Source organism: Ambystoma mexicanum, chromosome 3q (assembly GCF_040938575.1).
Source record: "Ambystoma mexicanum isolate Mex_15411 chromosome 3q, UKY_AmexF1_1, whole genome shotgun sequence".
NCBI classification, from domain to species: Eukaryota; Metazoa; Chordata; class Amphibia; order Caudata; family Ambystomatidae; genus Ambystoma; species Ambystoma mexicanum.
The window spans coordinates 20633072-20658633 of record NC_090926.1 but is presented as its reverse complement, the minus strand read 5'-3'; the positions used below and the strand labels follow the sequence as shown (position 1 = coordinate 20658633).

Here is a 25562-nt window from a genome sequence, read left to right as displayed (position 1 = left end):
GTTGCCTTCCCGATGCTTGAGATGATTTGATGTACCTGTGGCTGTTACATTCCAGCTAAATGTGACAGGGAGGACTGCACCTGTAGGCTGTGTCCCCGAACTACACATGACTATGTGTTTGTTGTGTGGTGAGCAGAGGAAAATATGTTTTTGATTTAGCCTCACACATTTTCTGAGATTGATCCCCCCATCATTCATTTTCATTATGAAACTTCAAAAAAAGCACAGGCGAGCGCACACTGTGCACATCCCCATGCGGATGGTCGATTTCCTCACACCAGGCAAGTGAGCTGTGGGGTATTCATAATTTAGCGGATCTCCAGGCTGTGGAACAGAAATTCCTTAAATTGCTCTGGGGCTCCCGTTGAATACGCCAAATGCACCGCTACTGTGGGAAGTGGGCCTGCATAGTATTGGGTTTATATCTTGGCTGAGGCCGGTGTTTCTTTTGGCTAGACTGTGGTCTAGCGGTAAAATGGCCCAATATATGAGAGCGGTCATTAATGTTCTGGTGTGTCCGGGTGACCCAAGCCTACCTTGGTATCAGGCGATTCGCAGGGAGTTGTCCGCAGTGGGAATGGAAGGCTTCTGGCTGCAGCCTTATTCTATCCCAAGGAATTTCAAACAATAATTTAAGAGGGTCTCTAGGATTAGATGGGAGAGACACATCAGATCGATCCTTGAGCACTCAGCCAGTCTAGCTCCCTACTTGGCTGGAAATTAACCCCAGAATTTGAATATTACCTCGATCTCATGCCCCCTAAACTATTGAGAGCCCTGTACACGAAGTTGCGCATTGGCATATTGCCTTTGGCATCTCTTAAGCATTCCTAGAACGCGTCTTATATTCAGCTATTTGCCCATTCTGCCCTAGTGTGCTTGAAAGCATTGAACATTTTGTTTTCCCTGCCCAGCCTATAAGCACGCAAGGAAGAAATATTTGCTACCCCTAGTTATGCTCTCAAACTCTAATAGGGCTTCCTTGGTGTTGTGCTTTTGCTTGGCCGGTGAGCCTATCGTGCATTTCGGCATGGGGCATTTTTTGTAGTTGGCATGGAGGAAGCATATGGCTGCTGCAGGGCATGTGTTATGAGCTGTATTTAATGCATGATTTTATTTGATCTTTTAACGTGCATTGATTTTACTTTTCTGGTTTTATTTTTCCGATGCAGTTTATTGTCTCTCTTTGAATCTTATGACTTTTATGACCTACCACTGGTCGAAAAAAAGTATTGAATTGACAATCACATTCCACAGGGATCCAACCCATCGCTCAGTTGTATTCCCAAGACTCACGCGAAACATGGCAACATGCTCAGGAAAAGCATGAAACAAGAAGAAGCCGGAAAATGTACGCAAGGGCGAGCGCATCATGTGACAGGTGCCGCAATTAACATAGTTTAGCCAATGATCGCACGTGCCCGGCTAGAAACAAAGGCTGCACATCACGCAGCAGTGTTGGCCACTTTGCAAAGGCATGCAGCCAGCAGGTCAGAAGATACGCAACCACAGGTGAACATGAACTCAACAGCGGAACGAATCTGGTGACGATGATGGCACCATCTTAGCCAATAACCTCGAACCTGTGAGAAGAACAAAACTGCACTGCACCGTCCTGGTACATGACAACCTTGTAGAATTGATGGTGGATTCTGTGTCATACCTATAGGGATCCAAAACAGACCTACAGAAAATGGTAGGAAAGTATGTAGTCAAAGTAAACAACATAGATTTAAACCCCACAGTTTATGGGGACACACAGTGACCTTGCAAGGGTATAACACTTGCATGCTAAGGTGCCAAGCCAAAACTGAGGTGTACTTTGCAGGACACAGACGCACTGTACCATGATGGCATGATCACGCAAAACTAGACATTGTGCCTCATTACGAGGCTGGCAGAATGGGTTTAACGGCGCTGTTAATGGTGCCGGTGCAGTTCAACCCATTCCGCCCAATTACGAAGTTCCCTTGCGGGACCCGCTCTGGACGTCTGATTTTACCAGACGTCCATAGCGGTTCGCGCGAGGGGACCAGGGAGCTAACAACGGGCCCGTTATTAATTATTAAGGGCATGGCTGCCTCCAAAGTCGTAATGAGGCCCATTGTCCTCAATCCCCAAAAGCAAAGATCAAGTCCTCGGCGTGGACGGAGCAAGTTGAGAACACACATTGGAGCAACAGATGCATCTTTTCAGCAACAAACTGGGATGCATAAAAAACAATGTCCACAGAATCAGAAGTAGGAGCAATCCTGGAAAAACACAAAGGCTTAGCCAAAGCAAGGCAAGCGCTCATGGAGTTGTTTCAGAAATGGCAAGATGACAAGACAAAGACGCCGATAGAAGCCTCAGAATGGCTTAGCCCCGTCGTCCTCATTCAGAAGCCACGTACAGACAGGATGCGCCTCTGTGTCGACCTTAGGAGTATAAACCAGGAGATAATGGACACATATCCCACACTCAGCATATTGGAGCTGATTCTGATGACGAAGGATCTTAGTATTTACCCAAAATTAGATATGAGAGACTCTTACCACCAGATGAGGCTACACAAAGATTCACAGTCGCGTGCCTCATCTATCACACCATAATATCATCCATCATGTATTGGGTACATACAGATAAACACACGTGCCATTTGGACGTTCGCCAACCGTATCAGTCTTTCAAAGAATGACTGATTCATTACTCAAAAACGTACCCAAGGAAGCATACTCCCAGGATGACAGCCTCGCATGCGGTAAAACATGTTCGGGCCAAGATTCCAGCCTGGGAAGAGTCTTTTCAAAATGGCAGCCGCATAGAAAAATGCATCTTGCATGCAGAGGCAGTACAAGTCTAGGGTACACCCTGTCAGCTGATGCCTTCAACACAATCAAGACTTCTTGGAAGTCGCTGTACATGCCCCAGCGACTGGATAATAAGAAGCATTGGAGTCGTATCTAGGGTTAATAGAGTACTGTGCTAAATTCATCCCTCAGTTTTCAGAAAAAACGGAACCACTGAGCTCCATTCCAAAGAAATGTAGACCCTCGCTAGCCATTTCTGCAGCAAAAGGCGTTTGAACAAATCGAATGGCTTCATCTCAAAGCACTTTGCCTTAAACAGTTTCATCTGAGGCTGGGCACATGCGTCACGGCTGACGCCAGCACCTAGGGCATAGGAGCCCCCTCACGCAGAGGAAACACAGAGTGGAACACATTAGAGTCTTTCCTCAAACCCTCTCTCTTCATCAGAACAAAATGACTGTGATTGAAAAGGAGATGTCGATCATGAGCCACCGAATGCTTCTGCCTGTGCAAACAAATTCAAGCTCCTCGTGGACCAGAAACCTCTGGGTCATATGTTAAGCCCCAGAGGGGCCATGTCTTCCCCCCAGGTTTCGTCAGACTAGCCGCCACACTACAGGAATACACCTTCACCATACGTCACCTACCCGGGTGGAAGAATAACCAAGCTGACTGCATGTCATGACCCAGGAAAAATTAAGGCGCATAGACCTTTCTAGACATTTCTAAAGGAAGAATGTGTCGCAGCCTCATTAGCAGAGCATGCGTGGAAAGCTCTCTGGCGACCACTGAAAGTGAATGTCAAGAACTCATGGATTCTAAAGTCATGCTGAAGAGAGAGCACGACATTACATAATTCACAGGTGGCCTGGCGAGATGGCCCTGCTCCAGTGTCACAGTTTTTGTGCCAAATGTTTCCAGAACGTTCAGTAGCCCATGAACAATGCAAGGCTTATAACACTGCAGGCCAAAAGCCAAATGAAAAGGTCCAACGGCTGGATGGTTGGACCCTCATGGCAAGTCTCCAACTAGCACTCGCCTCTCACAAAGATCAGTAGACAACATTAGTACCCAGCACGCCGATGCTACGGCAACCACTGAACGTGGATTGGCTCAATTGCGAGCCTAACCACAGTGTAACCCTGTTTACCATCGGCGTGCATCTCGCGCCGGGTCTCAAAGCCTCCTCACTCAACCTCGCCATTCCCTACTACGGATCAACTTGGCCCAAAATGGCGCCCTGTTGATCCGTAGTAATAAACCAGTATGCGCGTTCTAGTCTCTCTATAACTAACGCTTTCTGCAACGGCCGTTTTTTCAAATGGCAAAACAAATGCGGATTGAAAAATATAACAACACCATTAGTATCCCAGGGCTAAAAACCCCAGAATACTAATGGCAATAAGCCCCTCGCCGGCGGGCCATTACCGGCTAATTGTAATGCCCCCGGGGCCTTCGTTAGGCGGTAATGGCCCGCCGGCTCGGAGCATATTGCCACAGTAATGAAAGTCGTAAAAGCACATAGGCTCACTCACTCCCAATGCGTTCACTGGAGTATCCCCTTAGCAACTTCTGAGAGGACAAGTTTCTATTCTGGGCTGATACCGTCTTGGCTCCCTGATATAAGAACAGATTCCACGGTCCCCATTGAGGCTGTACTGTGGAGAGTGAAGAACAAGCAAGAACAACAAAAAGAGGTGTATGATCTAAGCAACTCGACGCAAGAAACAGAAATAAGAGAATGTCTCTGGGTAAAAATCAAGCTCAAACACAAGGTATGTCCTCACAGAGGACAATCGACTGTGGAATTTGGAAAGGGTACCCTTCACCACAAAGGCGGCCTAGAAGGTAATGGGAGCAGCCCGCTCAATGGAACCCGCATGGACCGCGATGATCTTTGTGGTTATGAGAACTTAGACGAGATACATGAGAATGCCACTAGGAGCAACACAGATCTCCATATGTCATCGAACCCGGCAAACAATTGTTGTCTCAGTCAGAAAGGTGCTCAAGTGTGCCCAACAGCCCCAACTCCCAAGCAACTGAAGCTGGAAGTATCCACAGTACCAGGACTAGAAGAGCATGAGTATCATGACTTTGGCATGACCTGTTTGCAGGCAGGAATGTCATTTCTCTGAGAAAAGGTGGTATGTAGTACTGTCGCCCTGAGCCCAGCACCCGACACTGTTACAGGAGTGGCATGACGCGTGGGGCGAGAGAAGCAGGAACATGCATGCATGGCTTGTAAATGCACACTGACGAGGGAGCAGGCGCTCGTAGGAAGCAGCACCGTCCTCTGGGCCTGCTCCGGGACTTTCCTTTCTTTACACCTTAACAGCATGTAAATAAAAGGCAGTTTCTCAGTTACTGGCACAGTGTTGGGCGTCATGTATAGCTTATACGTGGCCTCTGGGATCCGTATCCAGGCACAGTCTGGGCCCATTGACAGAGAAAAATGTGTAGTTGAGTTGGTGTTTTTAACATTCCAGGAATGAACATAGAAGCTGCACTCGCCTTTTCCCCATCTGAGCAAAGGTCCCACCGCCCCATTTTAGTACGACTGTACATGAGAGAAGAGTCCATAATCAAAATGGCAGTGCTTGGCCCTTTTGGACACTCACCTGTCCAGGTGGAAAGCCGCGATCTCAGCGTTGTGCCGTTCAAAGTCAGAGAAGTAGAAGAAATCGCCGGGCGTCTCCTGATCCCGCTGCTGCCTGGAATACCCAGAAGACATGGCATGAGTGTGAGCCCACACTGGGCAGCACCTTACAAAGACCTTCTAGGAGAGATGCGGCCTGGGCTGGGAACATGGGCCGATACACTTCCTCTCGTTGGCGCTAGGAATCACTGGGGATCAGAGCTGTGTCCTCCGAAGGGAGGGGTGAGTATAAGGTGGAGTCCTGGCTATATGCTGATTACAATGCTGGGACTGCCTGCCTCTGTGTAGTGTGGGGCTTGCATTGCCATATGCAGCGCAAGGCGTGGAATGTTGGCTTGTGGTGGAACCCTGGGTCCCCTCAGGGTTCCATGGATGACAGTTAAAGATTCAGGGTGGGAGACACAACTGAGAGGAGGCTCTCCCTCTGCCCGGAAATACACATAAAGCACTTCCACTTTTTGTACCCACCAGTGTCTTACCTGCACCCTGTGTCTTCCTCCTGAAGCTGCACACTACACTCTGTGAAGACCACGGAGTCCAGAGGCAAATGTGTGCACCAGACAAATTCCCAATGCAATAAATCAAGGCCATTGAACATAAGCATGGGATGGGTTATTTTTCCAGGTATGTCTGGAGCAATATTCTACCATTTTAGAGAGAGTTGAGGTGATTGTGTATTCATTTGAAATGGGTTAACAGGAGCATTTTGGGGCTGTCAATCATTGAGTTTCTGCAAACTAGTTCTGACTGAAATATTAGCACAGGTTTTTCAGCCTAACCCCTGCCCCAGGCCTCCTCTTCACCAACAAGTCTTTCAAATAACTGACATTTTGAGAACAGTATAAGTCCTACTCCCACAAAAGAAGTGTTTAGTGGGTCTTTGGTTGCAAAACAAGGACATGTGTGTGCGATGATAAGGGACTGGTGTTTAAATGGCTGCTCAGAGTGGGTGGGGCATTGGGTGTGAGCATGCTGGCAGCAGCCGGACTGGCCGGCCATAGGTTGCCGGGAGATTTAAACGATCCAATTGGTCAGTTGGGAGACCCGCATCATTCTAGTAGAATGCTGCCTCATAGGAAGATTCAATAACAGGCAAAACTCTCCAGTAGGGCTATGGCAGAGTTAGGGGATAGATTCCTGATTGGGTGTTCCGACTGGGCCAATCAGCGTCGAGACCACACCCGCTTGTTAGCGGAAGCAGGCATTGTGGTGGGAGGTAAGGGCAAATCACTGAAGTACTTCCCGGCAGCTGGGCTTCTCTGCCTTCCCCTCTGCAGACCCCTAGACTCACTTCATGGGTTTGAAGAGCGCCTGGCCGTAGTTCGGAAACGTCATCACCAGCTTCAGCTGCGTCCCTCCTGGCTTCTGGACTGGAAGCAAGAGGGGGTCACTGGGTTAGAGGGGTGAAACCGAGGAGGGCAATACAAAGTGGTATGCGCGATCCACAGGCAAGTAGGGCAACAGAGAAAGGAAGGGTAGTGTAGAAGGAGAGGAAGAGAGATATAGCAGGGCTCTGGCGAAGAGAGAGGCGTTTGGATCCAGAGAGAAGACTGAGAAGATTGCGGGCGAGGAGACGAAGGGAGGGAGTGGACAGAGGGGGAGTGCAAGAGAAGAAATGTAGTGACTGAGAAGAGCCTGGGGGAGTTACAGGGCACTACGGAACCACATGGGGAGACACATAAGAGACACAACAGAAAGGAGACAAAAACAAAGAGAAGAAAGAGGCGTAGAGCCCGAGCGGGCAAGGCCCACTGAAAAAACTGTAAATGCCCACTCAGCAGCACTGCGTGGGCATTTAAAGGTGTTAGTGTCACTGCGGTGGTCCCAACTACATTAGCTTCAGGCCCCACTTGTTTAACAATCCTGGCTACATCCCTAATAGCAGACTAAGGGGGTGCAGAGAAAGAAAGCAATTGAAGCCACATGGAGGGATTTCAGGGGAGAAAGACGCAGCTAAGTGGAGTGAGAGACGTTGATTAGGGGAGAAAGAGAGGCTAAAAAATATATAAAGTAAAGGGGGGGTCAGAAGAGAGACACTGAAGATCAAGCAGGGGAGACGCCCCAAGATTTGGCATGTGCAGTTGTTTATTGCCTCTTACGTGTATAGGCAAGAATACAGTCAATAATTGCGCCCGACATACTCAATAATTTAAACATTTTTCCAACTTAGTGTTTGCAAACACATAACATTGGTAGTCGAGATAGTAAACATACGTCACAGTGGGGTACAGAAGCCTGTCTACTTTATGCATTATTATAGTTATATGACTTCAAACAGTACATTGTAGTCATGGAACTTTTTTCAGTGATTACAGTGCATTTAGGCTTTTTTGGAGCAATCACGGGGATTGTAGGGGTGAGCAATTGCAGGAGTGAGCAGGCAGGGGTCGAGCCATGATGGGTGGCCAGGCATGTGCAACGTTGTGTTAGGGAAGCAGGCGGGGGTGATCTAGGGTTGCTGGGTAGGGATAGGCACGGTTGAGACAGGGTGGCTGGGCAGAGCAGGCAGGAGTGAGTTAGGAATGGTGGGCTACACGGTTGGCCAGGTATGGGTGAGCTGGGGCATTGGGCATGGGAAGGCAGGGTTGAGCTAGGGTGGGCATAGGCAGGGGTTCACTATCATAGAAAGGAGTGAGCAGGTGTGGAGTAAGTAGGGGCAAGTTAGGGTAGGGGGTAGGTGGGAAGGGGTGAGATCATGTGGGGGAGGTGAAGGAGCTTATGTAAGTAAGGCGAGCGGGTGGGCAGAGGTGATCTAGTCTAGGTGGGTCTGCAGTTGGCAGAGGTGGAGGGTTGCATGCCATGACTCGGGATGGGTCAGCCAAGCCCTTGATAACCCTCTTATATTCCACCACTCACCACAGAGGTGCACATAGCTTGTGTACGGGGTGGAATGCAGTCAAGTGCAGCTATTACACCCTCTGCGAAGCAGGCAGAGCTTTTAGACACTAGGTACAGCCCACCGTGCAACAGGATTACTGTGTCGAGTCCATCTGGGAAGTTATGTTATGTTATTTGGCATTTATATAGCGCTCTATATATCATTGGTATGACCTTAAAGCGCTTGTGGGTTGTACGCCCTAGGGAACCGTAGTCCAGGTCAGTCGAGAGTGTAGGGTATCATAGGGGCCTGTGCACGTCCACGGATAGCAGAGGCGGTATTGTGGTGTGGCGTGATGAGGGCGCAGCGTGTCACCTGGCCACCCTGCTGCCCCATCACACCCACTTTGCCTCCTGAAGGGGCTATGGGTAATGACCAGGATCTAAACACTGGGGCCTTCTCGATTCATTAACTAATTCATCTTTTACAAGGTGCTTAAGTCTCTAAACGCGGGCCCTGGATTCGAACCTGGCTGCTCTGCATTGTCCTGCTTCCAAGGCAAGCGCACTGCCCCTGAGCTATCCTCGCAGCCCTGGGATATTTCCAGTGATTACCCAGGCCTAGTGGCCACCAGGAAGGTATGTGGTAAGAAAGAGGAATACGAGGAGCCCGCAAGGGTGAGAAGATTTTCGGTCTCTCCAAAATCAGCATGAGCAGTTGGTCAGTGTGAGTGAGACACGTGAGGAAGCTCTTCAACCAGGAGCGTGCCACACTGGCCACACTGGCCACACTGGCCGGCCTCAGTGGGGTCAGTTTAGGCCATGGGGCAGGAGGGACGTGTGTGGACCAAGACAAGGACCTCAGTGTGGTTACGCATAACAGCGGACCATGCCAGCGTTCGCCAAAGAGACAGACTGCCATTGCCTGTCTGCCCTGGGCCAGATGAACTGTTCTACTAGTCCACACATGAGCAATGAAGAAGGTCCCATGTAATGACTCTGGGGGTGAAATGAATGGCCTCGCTTAGGGGATACCAGGTATGCTCATCTCTCCGCTTCCCCCTCTCCAAGTAGGTCCATGCTTGTGTCTAGGGAGCAGGTCGGGCATAGAAAGGTGCCCAGTACTGCAATAAGATTCACTGCACGGGTCCCCTGGTCCCACGGGCAGCAGCCCAGCCGCCGGCGGCATCTCCAATGTGGGAGTGGGTTTCTCCAAAGCCTCTGACGCTGGGTCAGGCGGCAGCTGATCTATAGATCTGGCTTTATACAAGGTGGAGGAAGTTGATGGCAGACATTTCATCCTTCCACGCTGAATGTAGGTATACATGGAGTTCCTTTAGCACAAACCAAGCAGACAAGCAAAGCAGCACTGGGCAGGCAGTGAGGGAGGGGTGCCAGTGAATCGCTTCCGACAAGGGAGAAGAAGGAGGGGAGTAGCAAAAGGTAGGTGGGTGTAGGGGAGGGGGTGGCCAAGTCTGAGACTCAGAATCAGCTCTGTGACCCTGTCTGATGGGCCTGGGTAGGCTGATAGCTGGCGGAGGCCCCTTTTCTGGGGTTCTGCTAGTTGTACTCACTCCTTTCTTCTGGCGACAGCGTGGCTTCTTCTAGAGCTGCACTGGCCTCCAGTGCTGGTAGGGTTCTGGGATAGGAGAAGCAGTGCTAGGGCTGGAAATGGACATGCTTTACTGTAGGATCCCACCGGCGATGAGGGTGAGGGGGGCGGAGGGAGCTGGTGGTTTGCTCTCTTTATTCTCACCCCCGAGCCCCCATAAACCTTTGCCTTTTGGAAGATCGATCATGAACACCTGGAACATTACCCAAGAGTGGAACATTTCCTATGATGTTGCTGGCAAAGTATATAAGGTGCACATCTTTAAAAGCTATAATTAATTTCAGAGTTAGGGTCTAGGAGAATGAGAATGGGTGGGAATGGAAGGAGATTGGGGGCATCTAAGGTTAGAAGTAAGAGGAAAAATGAGAAACATGGTAAATAACGAGGAAGAAGAGAAAGAAAAAGGAGCCTGATGGCTGAGGAGAAGAGTGGAGATAGCATCTGGCAAATTAAAGGGAAGGGAAAAAATCATCTGGCAAAAGAAATGAATACAAGTACTGCTCAATAAGCATTAAGGGTGTCTGCAGACAACATATAACCATGGCAGGGTACAGACAGTGAGACACAGCAGAGAGTGCAGACGGGGGCTGAAGGAGGGAGGCCTTACCGGTTGCAATGATCTTCTGTGTAGCCAGCTCGTCCAGCAGCAGCGGGGTCAAGGGGTCCTGCCGGGGGTACAGCTCATAGCGGTTGATGCCAATGTGGAACTTGAGCCAGGTCGGATAGGTGTCGGAGGCTGCATCTCCAGTGGGAAGGACAAACTGAACCCCATCACTGACCCTGCAGCCAGAAAATAGCCACAGCATCACCCTATAGCAGACCATTGTCATTGTCATTGGTTATTTACAATGCGCTCAATACCCAGAAGTTTCTAAACGCGGACCCGGGGATCGAACTTGGGTTGCTCCACGTCGTCTGCGCGTTGCCCCTCAGCTATCCTCCCGAGACACCATTGAGGTGTCTGAGGGTTTCTGAAGGGCAAGACTAGCAATGACCTATCTGTTCTGGACTATAACCCATACTAATCTAACCGAGACTAGCACATACCTAGCTATTAGCAATACTAATATCTGCCTCTTATTTTTGGCTATTAGGTGGTGCTCAAGCTCCACCAATAAACCAAAACTATTGGGTTGGGAGTACAGATGGGAGAGAGATGGGATGTGAGGAGGGACACAGAGCCTGTGGATTTTGTTTGCCTTTTAACCACCCATTGACCATTCTAATTCCTGTGGCCATGGAAATCTACTACCCACCAATACACTCCCATAACACCGCTCCCAGGATCTCCTTCGGCTAACAATCACGCAGCAATATAAAACTAGGTTCTGTTACTTGGTTGCCATTGTTATTGGTAAACCATCTCCCGAAAGAGAATAGCTGTAAATCAGCTCAAGCTGTAATACAAATATCTTAACCATGTGTGCCACTAACACTTGATATAAAAACACATCCGGTGTTTATTTACTAGGATACACTGTTCACTACTGTTTCATGATACAGTACAAATCCTATACTGGTTGCTAAGGGACCGGTGCTGATGTACTTCCCAGGACATAACAGTGTTGTGCACAATTTGTTCACCGCATCTGACTGCATGACTTTTAGTTTCACGCCCCTAGCAAAAGTTTCATCTGGGTGTAACATTTCTACTTTCCTCTTTCCATGACATTTGAGTGCTTAAGTTCATGCAAAATAAATCCAGAGTTAAGAAAAGGACACCAGTTAAACACATCAGCGCTAACTGCTCATCAGTCACAGCACTTGGCGCCACGTGTGTGGCTGCATTGTGCATGTAGGGGCCCTGCTGAAGGTTTAGTGCGTGTCTGGGCTGTGACACGTGCAGATATTTCATTGCTTCTTTCACTCATTTTCACAGAGTTCCATATGAGTCGGTATATCTGATTTTTATAGAAGGCCAAAATACCTAATTTTGTAGAGAGGAAATACTTGGCAGCCGGCCTTCATAGCTGCAAAGTGGCCCACTCTCGACCCAATCTTTACTTTTCAAACAACACCTCGTTTCAATTCTGGGCCTTGTCGTTTAGTTTTCCCTATAATAAGTTGGGGGTCTGCAATCTGCAGCTCTCTAGATGTGTTGGACTAAAACTCTAATTAGCCACAGCCAGCATAGTCTATGGTGAGAGACCACAGAAGTTGTAGTCCAGAACACCTGGCGAGCCACAGGTTGCAGACCCATGCAATAAGTATTCACCTAGTCCTAGCATCTAAAGCACTGTTGGGAAAAACAGCAAGGGTTGTTTCAAAGTGTCACATGACATGGACTCATTTGCCAGCCATCAAACATGTGAACAGCCGTTCTGTTGGTTTGACTATTGCAGTGGTACATATTCACCAGTGTGGCTAGTTTCATGCTGCTGTTATGCTCTTTGTAGTTTTTAACACAGGCTAAACGTGCTCGCTAGTGCACTGGAGAAGGCGGCTGTGTGTGTCTGTGGCCTTTTAACCTGGAATGCTCCTTTTGCACAGGTGTATCTAGTGCGTCACGTTTCAAGGTGCACGAGAATTCTCTCCTGTAGAATGTGTACAGTGTGCTGTTGCCATCATTTATTTTGCAAACTCCTCTGCAGCCTTTATTCTGTGGCATGCAAACTCTTCCTTCTTCTCCCATCCCGGCATCTTTTCCCTCGTCATCCACCCATCCCTGCCTTGAGCCTCTGCATCTTCCATCTTAGGTCCCGTCTTCTACACCCCAGCCCCCTCCCCACCACCTTCCATCTGTCCATTCGTGTTTGCCACTCAGGGTTCACAACAATGTTTTCACTGATAAAACAAAAATATCTAGACTTCTTGACACATTTGGTTCCTTTAAGTTTCACTATCAGTGTCATGGCTCCGGGTGGGAAGCCTGACAGCAAGAAGGGAATCTGGCATGTCCATTGATGTCAGGCATGTGACTGCTGTATTACACATGTCACCCATTACTGCAATGTTTACACGTCTCCTTTTCTGCAGAGTCACAACTGCCCCTGGCGTTATGTGCCAATTACTGGCAAAAGAGATTGCCAGTAAACGAAACCTAAAAAAAAATCAGTGTCAACTGCTCACGAGACCTTCATCAACCACACTACATGATTCACCCTTGAGCTGCTTGCTCATTTGCATTATTGCATTATGCACATATACATATTAAAGCTTTACTCCAAAATAGACCATGGGTAATGCATAGAGTTTTCTATTTCTCTCTCTAACTTTGCAGAGTTCTAAAAACGTAGTTGCTTTTATGTTGCCAGAATGCCACAATGGCAGACCCCTCTAATGTTGCAGAGGAAATACTTGAGGATTGGCCATCAAAGTTGCAAACTGACCAACCTTGAGCCACGTTTGTTCCTTTAGCCAATTGCTCTTTGCATTGTTGGACTTGTAGTTCAGTTGTCCTCGTTATAAGTGTTACATGCCTACAGTAGGCCAATGAGAGATGTGTGTGCACCTGAAGGCATATCTGCAATTGTGTATCATGCATGAAAGAGGTGGAAATAGAGCATACCAGTGACACATGCACAGGCGGACTGCATAAAACGCCGAACTGTGGGGAAATCAATATGTACAGGAACCTTGATTTTAGGCTGTTCTGTGCTACCTTTTGAGTGTTATTATAGGTGTGTTCTCGCACATGCTCCTTGCACTAAATTCCCGTTAAAACAAACATTGTCAAAGCCACAGTTCTGGCTCGTGTATAGGCTTTAGAGAGCTTACTTTAAAGGGAATTCAGTTCAGGAAACATGATTGTTGAGGTAACACCTGCTACCACATTGAGTTGGTACTGACCTACCAGGGATGACAATGACAAGAGTCATCCACCCATGGATTGTCTTGACCTATTTGTGCCACGTCCATCTATCTATGGATTAACGCTGATCGAAGGGCTACCAGGAACTTATTTGGGGGGGTGGTGGGGTGTGTGTCGTGTAATAGTAACCTATTAAGCTTTTACACTGATCTTTTGGGGATAAGACTGACATATCTAACCAAGTCTAGAGCCAATACAGAACTGCTGAGGAGTGGCCTTGGCCCGGCCAGAGCGAATACAAACCTTTGCAGGGTTACACCCTACATCTACATCTCTGGGATGAAAATTGCCCTACCCTGACCTCTCTGGGTGAATATGTTTAGGCAGGGCTATCACCAATATAAACTGGGCTCAGGCCGTTTCATTATGGTACAATACTGCAGTTCAATAATGTGTTATTATTGATTAACACAGGAATACTATTGACTGGTCCTGAATTAATACTGAGCTATACATGTATAACGCTGCCTACCCCTCTGACGTATGCAAGGGAAGTACTCACCCATCGAGAGTCAATTCTCACCTATTCCGGGTGGATATTAATCGGTGCCTAGCGCACACCAGTCCTGGACTAATTCTGACGTACACATGGATTTGTATTGAGCTATGCTTAGCAAGTGTTGTCCCCTTCCGGGACTTAAACCCACCTAACTAAGGCTAATCATGTCCTACCGAGGGCTAGCATGTTCCCGATGCCACACAGCACTACCCAGGGCTACTGCCGACTCACCTGGTGCAGAATCTCACCCTTCATAGCAAATACCGACTGGCCTTGGTTAATATTGACCTATCCTGGGCTAATACACTCCTATCTGTGCTCAGTACTGACGTATTCTCAGCTCAATAGGACCTACCAGGTAGCAGCACTAATACAGACCGGTCCCAGGCTCCCAACATATCCTGGGGTAGTATTCGTGTATCCTGGGTAAATATTGGCCTGGCCATTGCGAACATTGACTCAACCCTGACTAACATTGACCTGAATGTGGTGCTGTACATGTGGCTGACATATGTGGGGTTCGAACTAGCCGACGTATGGCCCATACTGACTGGCCTGGTACTTATACTAATACTAAAGCGAGTGCCATGCTGAGCTCTTGCTGACCCTCCTGGGGCCTATTCAGGGCTATCGTGCTCCCGCCCAGGGCTAATACTGCCCTTCCCAGAGCTAACGTTGCCCCCCCCCGCCCCCGAGCTGCTCCTGACCTGTCCAGGTATAGTAGGATTACATTGGGTGATAATACCCCCCTATCACTATGGCACTTAGAAGCAGGAAGAACTGAGCCGAAGCACCACAGAAAAGCGTCAGAGTGTTCTCATTACACCCGAGGTTCATGAAAACCCAACTATATTACTCACATCTGACGTGTGCCAGGCTTTCACTGGCCTATCCAGGGCCAACACTGGCCTACAGAGGGAACGTACCAAACTATTCAGGCGAAATACTCCTCTATGAACATTTAATATCGCCCTATTCTGGCCCCATACGACTGGTTCTGGATGCATTCCGACCCATGTAAGGACACTCCTTGCTTTATTAAGGCCAGTATCCACGTTGGCACTTCTAATACCAGGATACTCATCGGCAGGACTTGCTTATTCAAACAGTAACACCAGCCTCTTAAGGCATCCTCATAACTGTCCCAGCCTTGGCCGTGTGCTCCTATCACATTCAATACCAGGACTGGATCAGACATGCTTAGTCGCTTGGAGCTCTGTGGAGTAACTGGAAACGGACTGGCCTGTCTGAAAGGCACTTGCGTTCTGTGCTCTCCCTTACCTTTATTGCCAAGGACTGGACATGCCCTTCCCTGGCATCCTGGGCCTTTGCACTCCAGATCCCACCTTTAGTGCCGAGGATTGGACCAGCCTATGACATGAGAGGCTTACGCCCTCCTTTAATATCAGGGCTGATCCACATTCTCTCTCATGACCAGGAGCTCTGCCCTGAACAACCACTCTTAACACAAGGATCTGGGTCAACAACAAACTTAATGCACAAGTCTGGACCAGCCTGGGCCTAGTGACGTGGAGATCAGTGCTCCCACCCCGCTGGTGTCCACCCTTGCAACCAAGGAAAAACCAACCTGTCTCTTTTGGCCAGGAGCTCTGCGCTCATGACCCCACCCTTGCTATTTTTTTAGCACACAAAAACACTTATTGGGGTCCACCTTTTCAGTGTGGAGGCTGATCCTTATGTTGGTACCATTTAATGGGTGACCTCAGAGGATGGATTTCACAGAAGATTCCTCATAATATATGGGGGCTCCTGTCCTTAGGCATGGGGTGCCTGGGGCTGTTGCCCATTTCAGAGACAATTGTGTGGTTTCATAAAAACTTGGGGCCACATTTCAGTGAGGAACTATTTTTATTTTTTATTCGACCTTCATAAGAAGTGTGTGGTCCCTGAGTTATACGTCACTCGGTAGTATTTCAAGAGTGAGGTTTTTGTAGGAGAAATTTAAAATTTAAAAGCAACGAACTTCGTCCATAGTGCAGAGTTATATGGTGTTGTTCACAGGGTATCCCGAGTTGGTTTTTGGAATATCCTTAGTTAAAAAGTGGTCGACCGGTTTCGATGAATTTGATTGATCATCTTCTTCAGGACCTTGATTTTGGCTTGTCTCTAGGAGATCAGGGGTATGGAAGGGGCACCGTCATCCCTTTTACCTAAGAGAAATCAAACCAAAATGGGTTTTAAATCTTGAGGTCACAGTGGTTCTTGAAGTTTTATTCTGTGGTATTTTCTATTCACTTAATACAATTAAATTGATATACTAGCATTTTTTGACAGTCATTTGGCTATTTAGGCTAAAATGGACATAGAAGGCAGCTGGTAATTACCTCATATATAGTAACTGGCAGCCGGGTCTTTTTTGTCATGCGTGACTCCAGTCCTGTAAGACATTAACAAGGTGTTTTTTATAAGACAAAAGCCAACGTGAGGCTGTATCATAAATGAGTCGTAATACGATTATAGGAGTGTCTAGTACCGTCTGATTTGGGGTTGACAGACGAAGCGCTGGTGTGCGTTCATATCTCTGTGTTTACTTCCAAATGCGGTTCGCGGTATAGTGCGGGGAAACCCTTTGTTCTAAGAAGCGCCACTTTCTTGTAAAGAGGTGCTATCCCAGTACCAGGCGCTTATGCCGTGTGGGAATACATCTACCCACATTCATGCATCTGCCCACATAAAGACTCTACATGAAAAACATGTACATGCGCGGTGAATAGGTCTACATCCCTGTCCAAGATACCGATCGCGGGCGCGGCTGGTATCCCAATAATAGTTCGCGGTCATGCACGAGGGATCTTAATTCTGAAAGGGCCATGAGTGTTGACGCGTAAATCGCGTTCGACTTGGAATTCACTCACTGTGTGGCACAAATGCTTGCTGGTGTCTGTGAGACGCCGAAGGAGTTGTTCAGTTTTAGCAGCCGTTGCCCAGCAACGGCGGCATTTATACGTTGGCCGTTTTTGCTGTTGATGATCCTCATTTTGAGGGCCATCTTAGAGTGGCTAGAGTTACATTTAAGGGGTATGCATTTTTGCATGGGCGGTTTAAGTGCGGGCTGCAAAGTAGCTGATGCAGTAGCCTACTTTCTTTTGACTCCTGTATTCGTTATGGCAATCCTTTTTTTTAAACAAAATATATATACAGTGGTCTCATTCCCTTATTAGTTTTTAGAAGGGGGGAGAAAAAAGCAAAGACAGTTTTTGCTTTTTTCTCCCCCCTTCTAAAAACTAATAAGGGAATGAGACCACTGTATATATATTTTGTTTAAAAAAAAGGATTGCCATAACGAATACAGGAGTCAAAAGAAAGTAGGCTACTGCATCAGCTACTTTGCAGCCCGCACTTAAACCGCCCATGCAAAAATGCATACCCCTTAAATGTAACTCTAGCCACTCTAAGATGGCCCTCAAAATGAGGATCATCAACAGCAAAAACGGCCAACGTATAAATGCCGCCGTTGCTGGGCAACGGCTGCTAAAACTGAACAACTCCTTCGGCGTCTCACAGACACCAGCAAGCATTTGTGCCACACGGTGAGTGAATTCCAAGTCGAACGCGATTTACGCGTCAACACTCATGGCCCTTTCAGAATTAAGATCCCTCGTGCATGACCGCGAACTATTATTGGGATACCAGCCGCGCCCGCGATCGGTATCTTGGACAGGGATGTAGACCTATTCACCGCGCATGTACATGTTTTTCATGTAGAGTCTTTATGTGGGCAGATGCATGAATGTGGGTAGATGTATTCCCACACGGCATAAGCGCCTGGTACTGGGATAGCACCTCTTTACAAGAAAGTGGCGCTTCTTAGAACAAAGGGTTTCCCCGCACTATACCGCGAACCGCATTTGGAAGTAAACACAGAGATATGAACGCACACCAGCGCTTCGTCTGTCAACCCCAAATCAGACGGTACTAGACACTCCTATAATCGTATTACGACTCATTTATGATACAGCCTCACGTTGGCTTTTGTCTTATAAAAAACACCTTGTTAATGTCTTACAGGACTGGAGTCACGCATGACAAAAAAGACCCGGCTGCCAGTTACTATATATGAGGTAATTACCAGCTGCCTTCTATGTCCATTTTAGCCTAAATAGCCAAATGACTGTCAAAAAATGCTAGTATATCAATTTAATTGTATTAAGTGAATAGAAAATACCACAGAATAAAACTTCAAGAACCACTGTGACCTCAAGATTTAAAACCCATTTTGGTTTGATTTCTCTTAGGTAAAAGGGATGACGGTGCCCCTTCCATACCCCTGATCTCCTAGAGACAAGCCAAAATCAAGGTCCTGAAGAAGATGATCAATCAAATTCATCGAAACCGGTCGACCACTTTTTAACTAAGGATATTCCAAAAACCAACTCGGGATACCCTGTGAACAACACCATATAACTCTGCACTATGGACGAAGTTCGTTGCTTTTAAATTTTAAATTTCTCCTACAAAAACCTCACTCTTGAAATACTACCGAGTGACGTATAACTCAGGGACCACACACTTCTTATGAAGGTCGAATAAAAAATAAAAATAGTTCCTCACTGAAATGTGGCCCCAAGTTTTTATGAAACCACACAATTGTCTCTGAAATGGGCAACAGCCCCAGGCACCCCATGCCTAAGGACAGGAGCCCCCATATATTATGAGGAATCTTCTGTGAAATCCATCCTCTGAGGTCACCCATTAAATGGTACCAACATAAGGATCAGCCTCCACACTGAAAAGGTGGACCCCAATAAGTGTTTTTGTGTGCTAAAAACATTGTTCTGAATAACACTTCGGGAAAAATTTTGAAGTCTAAATGCCTCCCTGAATGTGACCCACCCTTGCTACACAGGATTGGAGCTGGCTGTCCATTGTGACTAGGAGTTCTGAGCCCCTGCTCACCTTCATATCCAGGATTGGATAATGAGCTTTGAAGGTACCTCGGTCCTGGTCTTGTACCCCTTCACAAAGATAACCTATTCCTAGAGTGTCTTTAATTCCCCAGATCATTCCATCCCAGGTTTTCACTCACTCCTGAAGTTACCCCATGCCTGAAATTACCCACATCAATAAAGTCGCCCCGTTTCTTACCACTCTTCGCTTCCACTGGTCTTCAGGTTAAACCTTTCCTTTGAATTGACATTGAAGAGATGGTCCCCGTTTGCAAGGGGCGGCAGTGGGGTCTGGTACAGCGAATGCTGGAACAGGGCGGCCAGTTTGGAGCCTATGTAGCGCCCTGCCTCACCTGCCCCCTCTCGCGACCCCTTCTGCCTGGAGCTGTTGCTGCCTCTGAAGTCCTGTAGGGCCCTCAGCACCTGAGTCTTCGGCCGGCTCTTGGCCCGGAGTGGTGGGGCCCCAGCTCGGGCTGGGCAGGGGCAGCCGCTCCCTATGACCTGGCCCACGATCGGTGTCAAGTCCAGCAGCAGGTGCATCAGAAAGGTGAGCAGGAGAAGCGCCAGGACCAGCACCTTAAATCTCCGCTGGATCACACTCTGTACCCTACGGAGCATCTTGAGGTCCCAAAAAAAAAGCCAGCAGGGCTTTGCATTGAGAAAGTGGCTTGAAAAAAGGTGAAATTAAGAAATGAAATCCAAATTCCTACTCCAAAACATAATGGTTTAGTTAACGGCAAAAACAATCTACCCAGAATCAACCCAAAATGTTCTTGGTCATTCCTTCATCAAGTGGTTTTGCACAGCTGCGTCCCCACGGCCTGCGTCTGTCAGGTTCGGCACAGCTTTTGGAAAGATATGGCCAGTGTGGAAAGACCTGCATGGATCGCCTTATCAGCATGTCAACACCCATGCAGGAGTGTGTGCCAGGGCGAGGGTAAGGTGAACTGGGTACTATTGATCCAGGGAAGTGTGCCAAGGCTCAAGAGGAACGGGACAATCAAACACGTCAAGCACTGTTACAGCACATTGGTCACATAGAGAGAGAGAGAGGCTCTTGGAAGTACTGAGGAAGCCATGGGGGAGTAGCAGAAACGGATCCAATCGCAACCCCCTGAGCTAGTGATCGGTCCCCTTTTTCAGACCAATAATCGGTCACCCAAGCCAGCACAATGCCCATCTGCAAGACCTTGAAGGTGGCTGCATCCAGGGCTGTCACAGACTTTGGTGAGGCCCAGGCACACACATTTGGTTAGCCCCCCCCCCCCCGCTTCCTATCTTTTGCAATGGCCAGTGGCGCCAGTAACAGGATATGTGAGGACTCTCCCGTGTGTTTAAGGTGGGAGGACCCTGAATTTGCAGAGCAAAGCTATGTTCGGGCCAATAACCAAGGGATAGGCTGCTGAATGCATAGACATGCCAATCAATGAGCAAAACGAGACACCTTTAGACAACAATAACCAGTTCCCAGATGGATCAGGATTCAACTCCATTGCTAGTGCAGAAGAGGACCAAGACCCCACATGCCACCAAATGGATTCAGTGCAAATGATTTGCAACTGCTTGACTAGAGTTTCCGAGGGTAAAATGAGCAACAGTCTCACCAACAGAGGTTCACTTCAGAACCATGAGTGTGCACTATCAGGAGCCAACGTACCACGTGCACCCTCACTGGCTGGCCAGTCACTCATGTCAAGCCAAACAATCACCTTCGCTTTCTGCATCCCAGTTATCTCCCACAATCCCCACTGCTTCCCAAAGAGAAGGCGTATGTATCATTTGGACCCAAATATCTCAAAGTCTTGCTCGAAAAATCCCCACTTGGGACTCTTGAAAGCTGCTGTTGTCTTTTAGCAGAGGGCTTCAGCACTAAATACACAAGGGACTGGCTATGCATAATAAGCTTCTTCCGCAGAGCTAAGGATTGGTCGCCCATTGCTATTGGCAGAGTCCTACCTGTGGCTTCCTTGTTCCTGCCGGAATAGCTCCTCATCGACATGGGTGGAAGCCTAGCCATGGCGTGACATTGCTTAATAAACATAACTATCTCATACTAAACAAGCATGATACAAAAAGGCTGTCTAGTGTGTGTGTGCTTGCGTGCCACTCAGGAAATAACACCCCGTAGAAAAGACATGTCAAACCTCCCATGAAACGGCGTCCCCTCCATTTGGGGGTATGGACACCTGAGAATTTAAACCAGAGCGATCTCAGCATCTGTACCAGTGGGAAGGACGGCTCAAAGGGGGGGACGAGTTTCTCTTTTATACCCGGACACTGCATGCATAAAATATCACGGAGTGCTTGCTATGTAGAAGTCGCCCAAGTTTCCCATCATTCGAAGGAGTCTCCTGAATGTCCAATAATCGCCCTAGTGCTAGTGCTGTAGCCCAGCTTCCCCGAGATGCAGTGGAGTTGACCTCAGTTGCTCTGACCGGGTTCCATAATGGCACCACCATGAATTGAATACAACCTTGGTGGGTTTCTACTGGATCCTGTTGCAGCATATGCGGTTTCAGCATTGGATTAAGGGAATAAATAACAAGTAGAATTGACCTCATTAAAGAATACAGTCACGTGTCTCTGGATCGGCCATATGATATGATATTTATAACGCGCCTAAACACAGCTGTTTGAAGGCGCGACGAGGCAAGGGAGGGGAACAGAGGGAAGACAGACAGCGATCTTACTAGGCCAGGTGACATTGAGATTGCGAAGTGCGGGGGAAGCGGGAAGGGTGAAGGAGAAAAGTGCAGGGGTGGGGGAGGGAGCAGTGCAGTACGTGGGAACGACAGTAAAATAAATAGAATAAATAAGCAATGAGTAAAAGTGCACCCTGCTGGTGGTAAGTGCAAGGGTAAGTGCAGACATCAGGAGTCAAGTGCTGGTAGGGGGCTGTAGGGATACAGAAACATTCCCCAAGTGCGGGGATGCCAGGGAGGCAGTGCAGGGGTCCAACTGGTGGTGGAGGGGACCTGGGCCCCGAGATCAGAGGGTAGCCAAGTGACCAGTGCAGTTTCGGACAGGTGTTCAGCAGGGGAGAGGAGTAGAGAAAGCTGAAGCGAAGAGCAAGGTTTTGAGGTGCTTCCGCAACCGGAGATGGTTCTCCTCATGTTTCAGGGAGTCAGAGAGGCTGTTCCAGAGGGAGGCCCCAGCCGACGAAAGAAATCTACCAGCAACTCGTTGCTTGGCGAAGCGACTGACCCTGAGGGAGCTGGAGGTGGATGAGCGAAGAGCTCGAGAAGGAAGATATTTAGGAAGAGAGAGTTGAAGTTATTGAGGCCCCATCCCCCAGAAGGCCTTGTGGCCAATGCAGAGGGTTTTGAACTTTATCCTCACAGCCACTGGGAGCCAGAGCAGAGATTTCAGTGCTGGAGAGATACGATCCCTGGGCTTGAGGCCAAGGACAAGTCTTGCAGTCCTGTTCTGGATGAGTTGCTGATGGCAGAGTAGAAGCAAGCAGATTTATAGCCGTCAGGGAGGAGAGTGTCAAAGGTCGTGACAGAGCTGGCCGTGAACCATGTCTCGGTGAGACCGAGGACATCGAGGCCAAGTTCTTCCAGGAGGCGGCAGATGTCAGAGGAGTGTTTGACAGCTGAGCGAGAGTTAAGAGTAGCAACATGGAGAAGGTTGCCATCCTTGAAAGACTTCCGTGGAGGGGTACAAATCAGAGGTACGCCCTGCTGAGGTGTAGAGCAAGCCTGAGTGGGGACAGAAGAGGAAGGAGGAGCGGGCAAGGCAGCCAAGGAGGAGACAGCAGGGGGAGGCAAGGAAGCCGCGGAGGGAAGAGAGGGGACAGGAGGAGAAGGAAGGAAGTTGATGAGGTGCGGGAAGCATCTATCAAAGAGGAGAAGATTGGCCTGAGGGCCTTGGACCAAGACGGTACCATTCAGGTAAACATTTATGATGACCTTAGAGGATTCGAAGGAGGCCAGGAGGGTCTCCCACCGGGCGCCACCATTAATGGGAGAAGATTAGAGAGGAGAAAGCACAGAGACCATATGAAGAGTCCATAGGTCTGGCGAGGGAACAACAAAGAGGATGTCGGTGAGGGTTTGCCTAGAGGAGGCACTGGTATAGGTGTCAGCTATAGGGAGGCCTGGGTTGGAGACCAGGATGTCCTTTTTAAACTTCTATCAGATTTAGTGAGGAGAGCAGGATAGCTGATAGAGAAGCAGTTAGAAAAGATGGGAGAGACAGAAAGAACCATAAAATAGGTGGGGTTTGGTGAGAAGAGGAAAGGTAGGGGATGGAGGGGGGTAGGGGCAGGGAGAACACTAGGGAAGGACGCAGGGAGGGGCGCAAGCAGATGAGACAGAGAGAGAGAGAAGAGACAATAGTAGACAAATTGGACAAGACGACAGGCGCTCAGACAATGGTAGAAAGTTTGCTGGATAAATGCTTTGCTAGGAAGACAAAACCATAGAATGTCACTACTTTCACAGTGTCATTTAGATACTGGAGAAAAAAGCACACCTAATTCTGAGAGTCCTCTATAAAAGGGGAAAGGACCTAGGTTTAACATAAACATCTATATGCAACACTCTATAGCAGCAGGACACACTCACGTGTCTCTGAATCACCCATGCACATCTATATGCAACACCCTACAGCAGCAGGACACACTCGTATGTCTCTGAATAACCCATGCACATCTATATGCAACACCCTACAGCAGCAGGGCACACTCACGTGTCTCTGAATCACCCATGCACATTATATGCAACACCCTACAGCAGCAGGGCACACTCACGTGTCTCTGAATCACCCATGCACATCTATATGCAACACCCTACAGCAGCAGGACACACTCGTATGTCTCTGAATAACCCATGCACATCTATATGCAACGCTCTACAGCAGCTGGACACACTCGTATGCCTCTGAATAACCCATGCACATCTATATGCAAAGGTTACCAGACATTTGGTAGAAAAAAAAGGTCGACAGGACAAATGGTCGACACCATTTGGTCGAAAACCAAATGGTTGAATCTTTTTTTTTTGTATTTTCACTTTAAATTTTTTATTTTTGGGGGGTCCCGCCTCCAACCCCCTTTTTTTTCTAAAAAACCCTTTTTTCCCTAAACGAAAACCTAAAAAATATATATATAAATTTTAAAAAAAATTCAACCATTTGGCTTTCTACCAAATGGTGTCGACCATTTGTCCTGTCAACCTTTTTTTTTCGACCAAATGTCTGGACACCATATGCAACACCCTACAGCAGCAGGACACACTCACGTGTTTCTGAATCACCCATAGACATCTATATGCAACACTCCATAGCAGCAGGACACACTCGCATGTCTCTGCCTTTGCCTCCCTTTGCTGCATTTTATACAAAAACACCTGCAAGACTCAAAGGCTGCCAGCAAGAAAACCTAATTAAAACAAGAACAAAACTGCAAGGATGTTACAAAATTTCACATAGGTAAAATGTTATGCTGTTCATAAATGACTTTTGGAAGGATCATGGGAATTGAACATACTAAGTATGGTAACAATAAAGCCTTTTAGTGAGGGAGTCTGTTTAAGGATATGACCCTATATGTGCTTAGTGCTTACTTCACAAAGTATACATATTACGTATTGGGAATTCATTCCAAAATATGTTGTGTTGGTGCATAAAAACAGCACCTATTTATTTTCTGCCATTGGCATAGGTTATGTAATTGTCAAATAAAGTATATGTCAGCAACTGGCTTCTGTAGAAGTCAAGTGCCACACACCAGCCTTGATGTAAACACTCTTCTGTCTCATGCTTTTCACCTGAAATCACGGTGCCCGGGTATAAATTACAGTTAACTAGTTACAAAAGTTTTTAATAGACCCAGTTGTTCACAGAAGCCTGTATCATGTTCAAATCCGTCTGCACCATCTACGGGGCTGTTACCCTGACGTCCCCAAGCTACCTCACAGAGAAACCCAGCATCTTGGTAGGCCTACCATCCACCAGAAGTAAGGACATGTGCAGAATTCAATCCCGCCCGTGCAGGAAAACCAGAAGCCAGGCCTTCTCTGCCTATGCCTCAAAACTCTGGAACCTCCTCACCATTAACACAGACTCATCCCCTCACTTCTACAGTTCAGGAAGGAGCTCAAGACCCTCCTCTTCAAGGAATGGGTCCTCCCCAACACCTGGGTCCATACTCCATACACTCCCCACCCTACCTGAGACTCGGTGACATGATCCCCACTGTTTACTCCCCTGGTTACTTGGAGACCCATTGATGGCCATTGTCCTCCTCTGTTGTTAGAGCCCGACTCCCTTGTTTCTCTGCTCCCTAACTTTCTTCATTTACCCCTATGAATATAAAGCGCTCTGTTGCTTCCCAAAGTTAGGTCCTCACTCACTAACTACACTAATACTAATACAGAAAAAATGAATACAGGCAGTGAACTAGCAAATCACCTGTGCTGGTCCTGTAATACTGTTAGTCAAGGTATACTGCCTGCTACGTGTGTC

The 25562-nt window shown here is 47.9% G+C and overlaps 1 protein-coding gene across 1 annotated transcript in view; it reads right to left on the bottom strand.

Annotated features, from left to right (window-relative positions):
* The window catches only part of LOC138582031 (extracellular serine/threonine protein kinase FAM20C-like), a 136879-nt gene extending 116911 nt beyond the window's left edge, over nt 1–19968 (bottom strand). Inside the window, exons 1-4 of the mRNA XM_069652959.1 lie at nt 19294–19968; nt 10485–10657; nt 6740–6818; nt 5411–5503 (exon numbers count right to left, since the gene is read on the bottom strand). Of these exons, the coding sequence (XP_069509060.1) occupies nt 5411–5503; nt 6740–6818; nt 10485–10657; nt 19294–19712 (764 nt within the window). The 5' untranslated portion in view covers nt 19713–19968. The remainder of the gene's footprint in view (nt 1–5410; nt 5504–6739; nt 6819–10484; nt 10658–19293) is intronic.
* Nucleotides 19969–25562: the final 5594 nt, after the last annotated feature.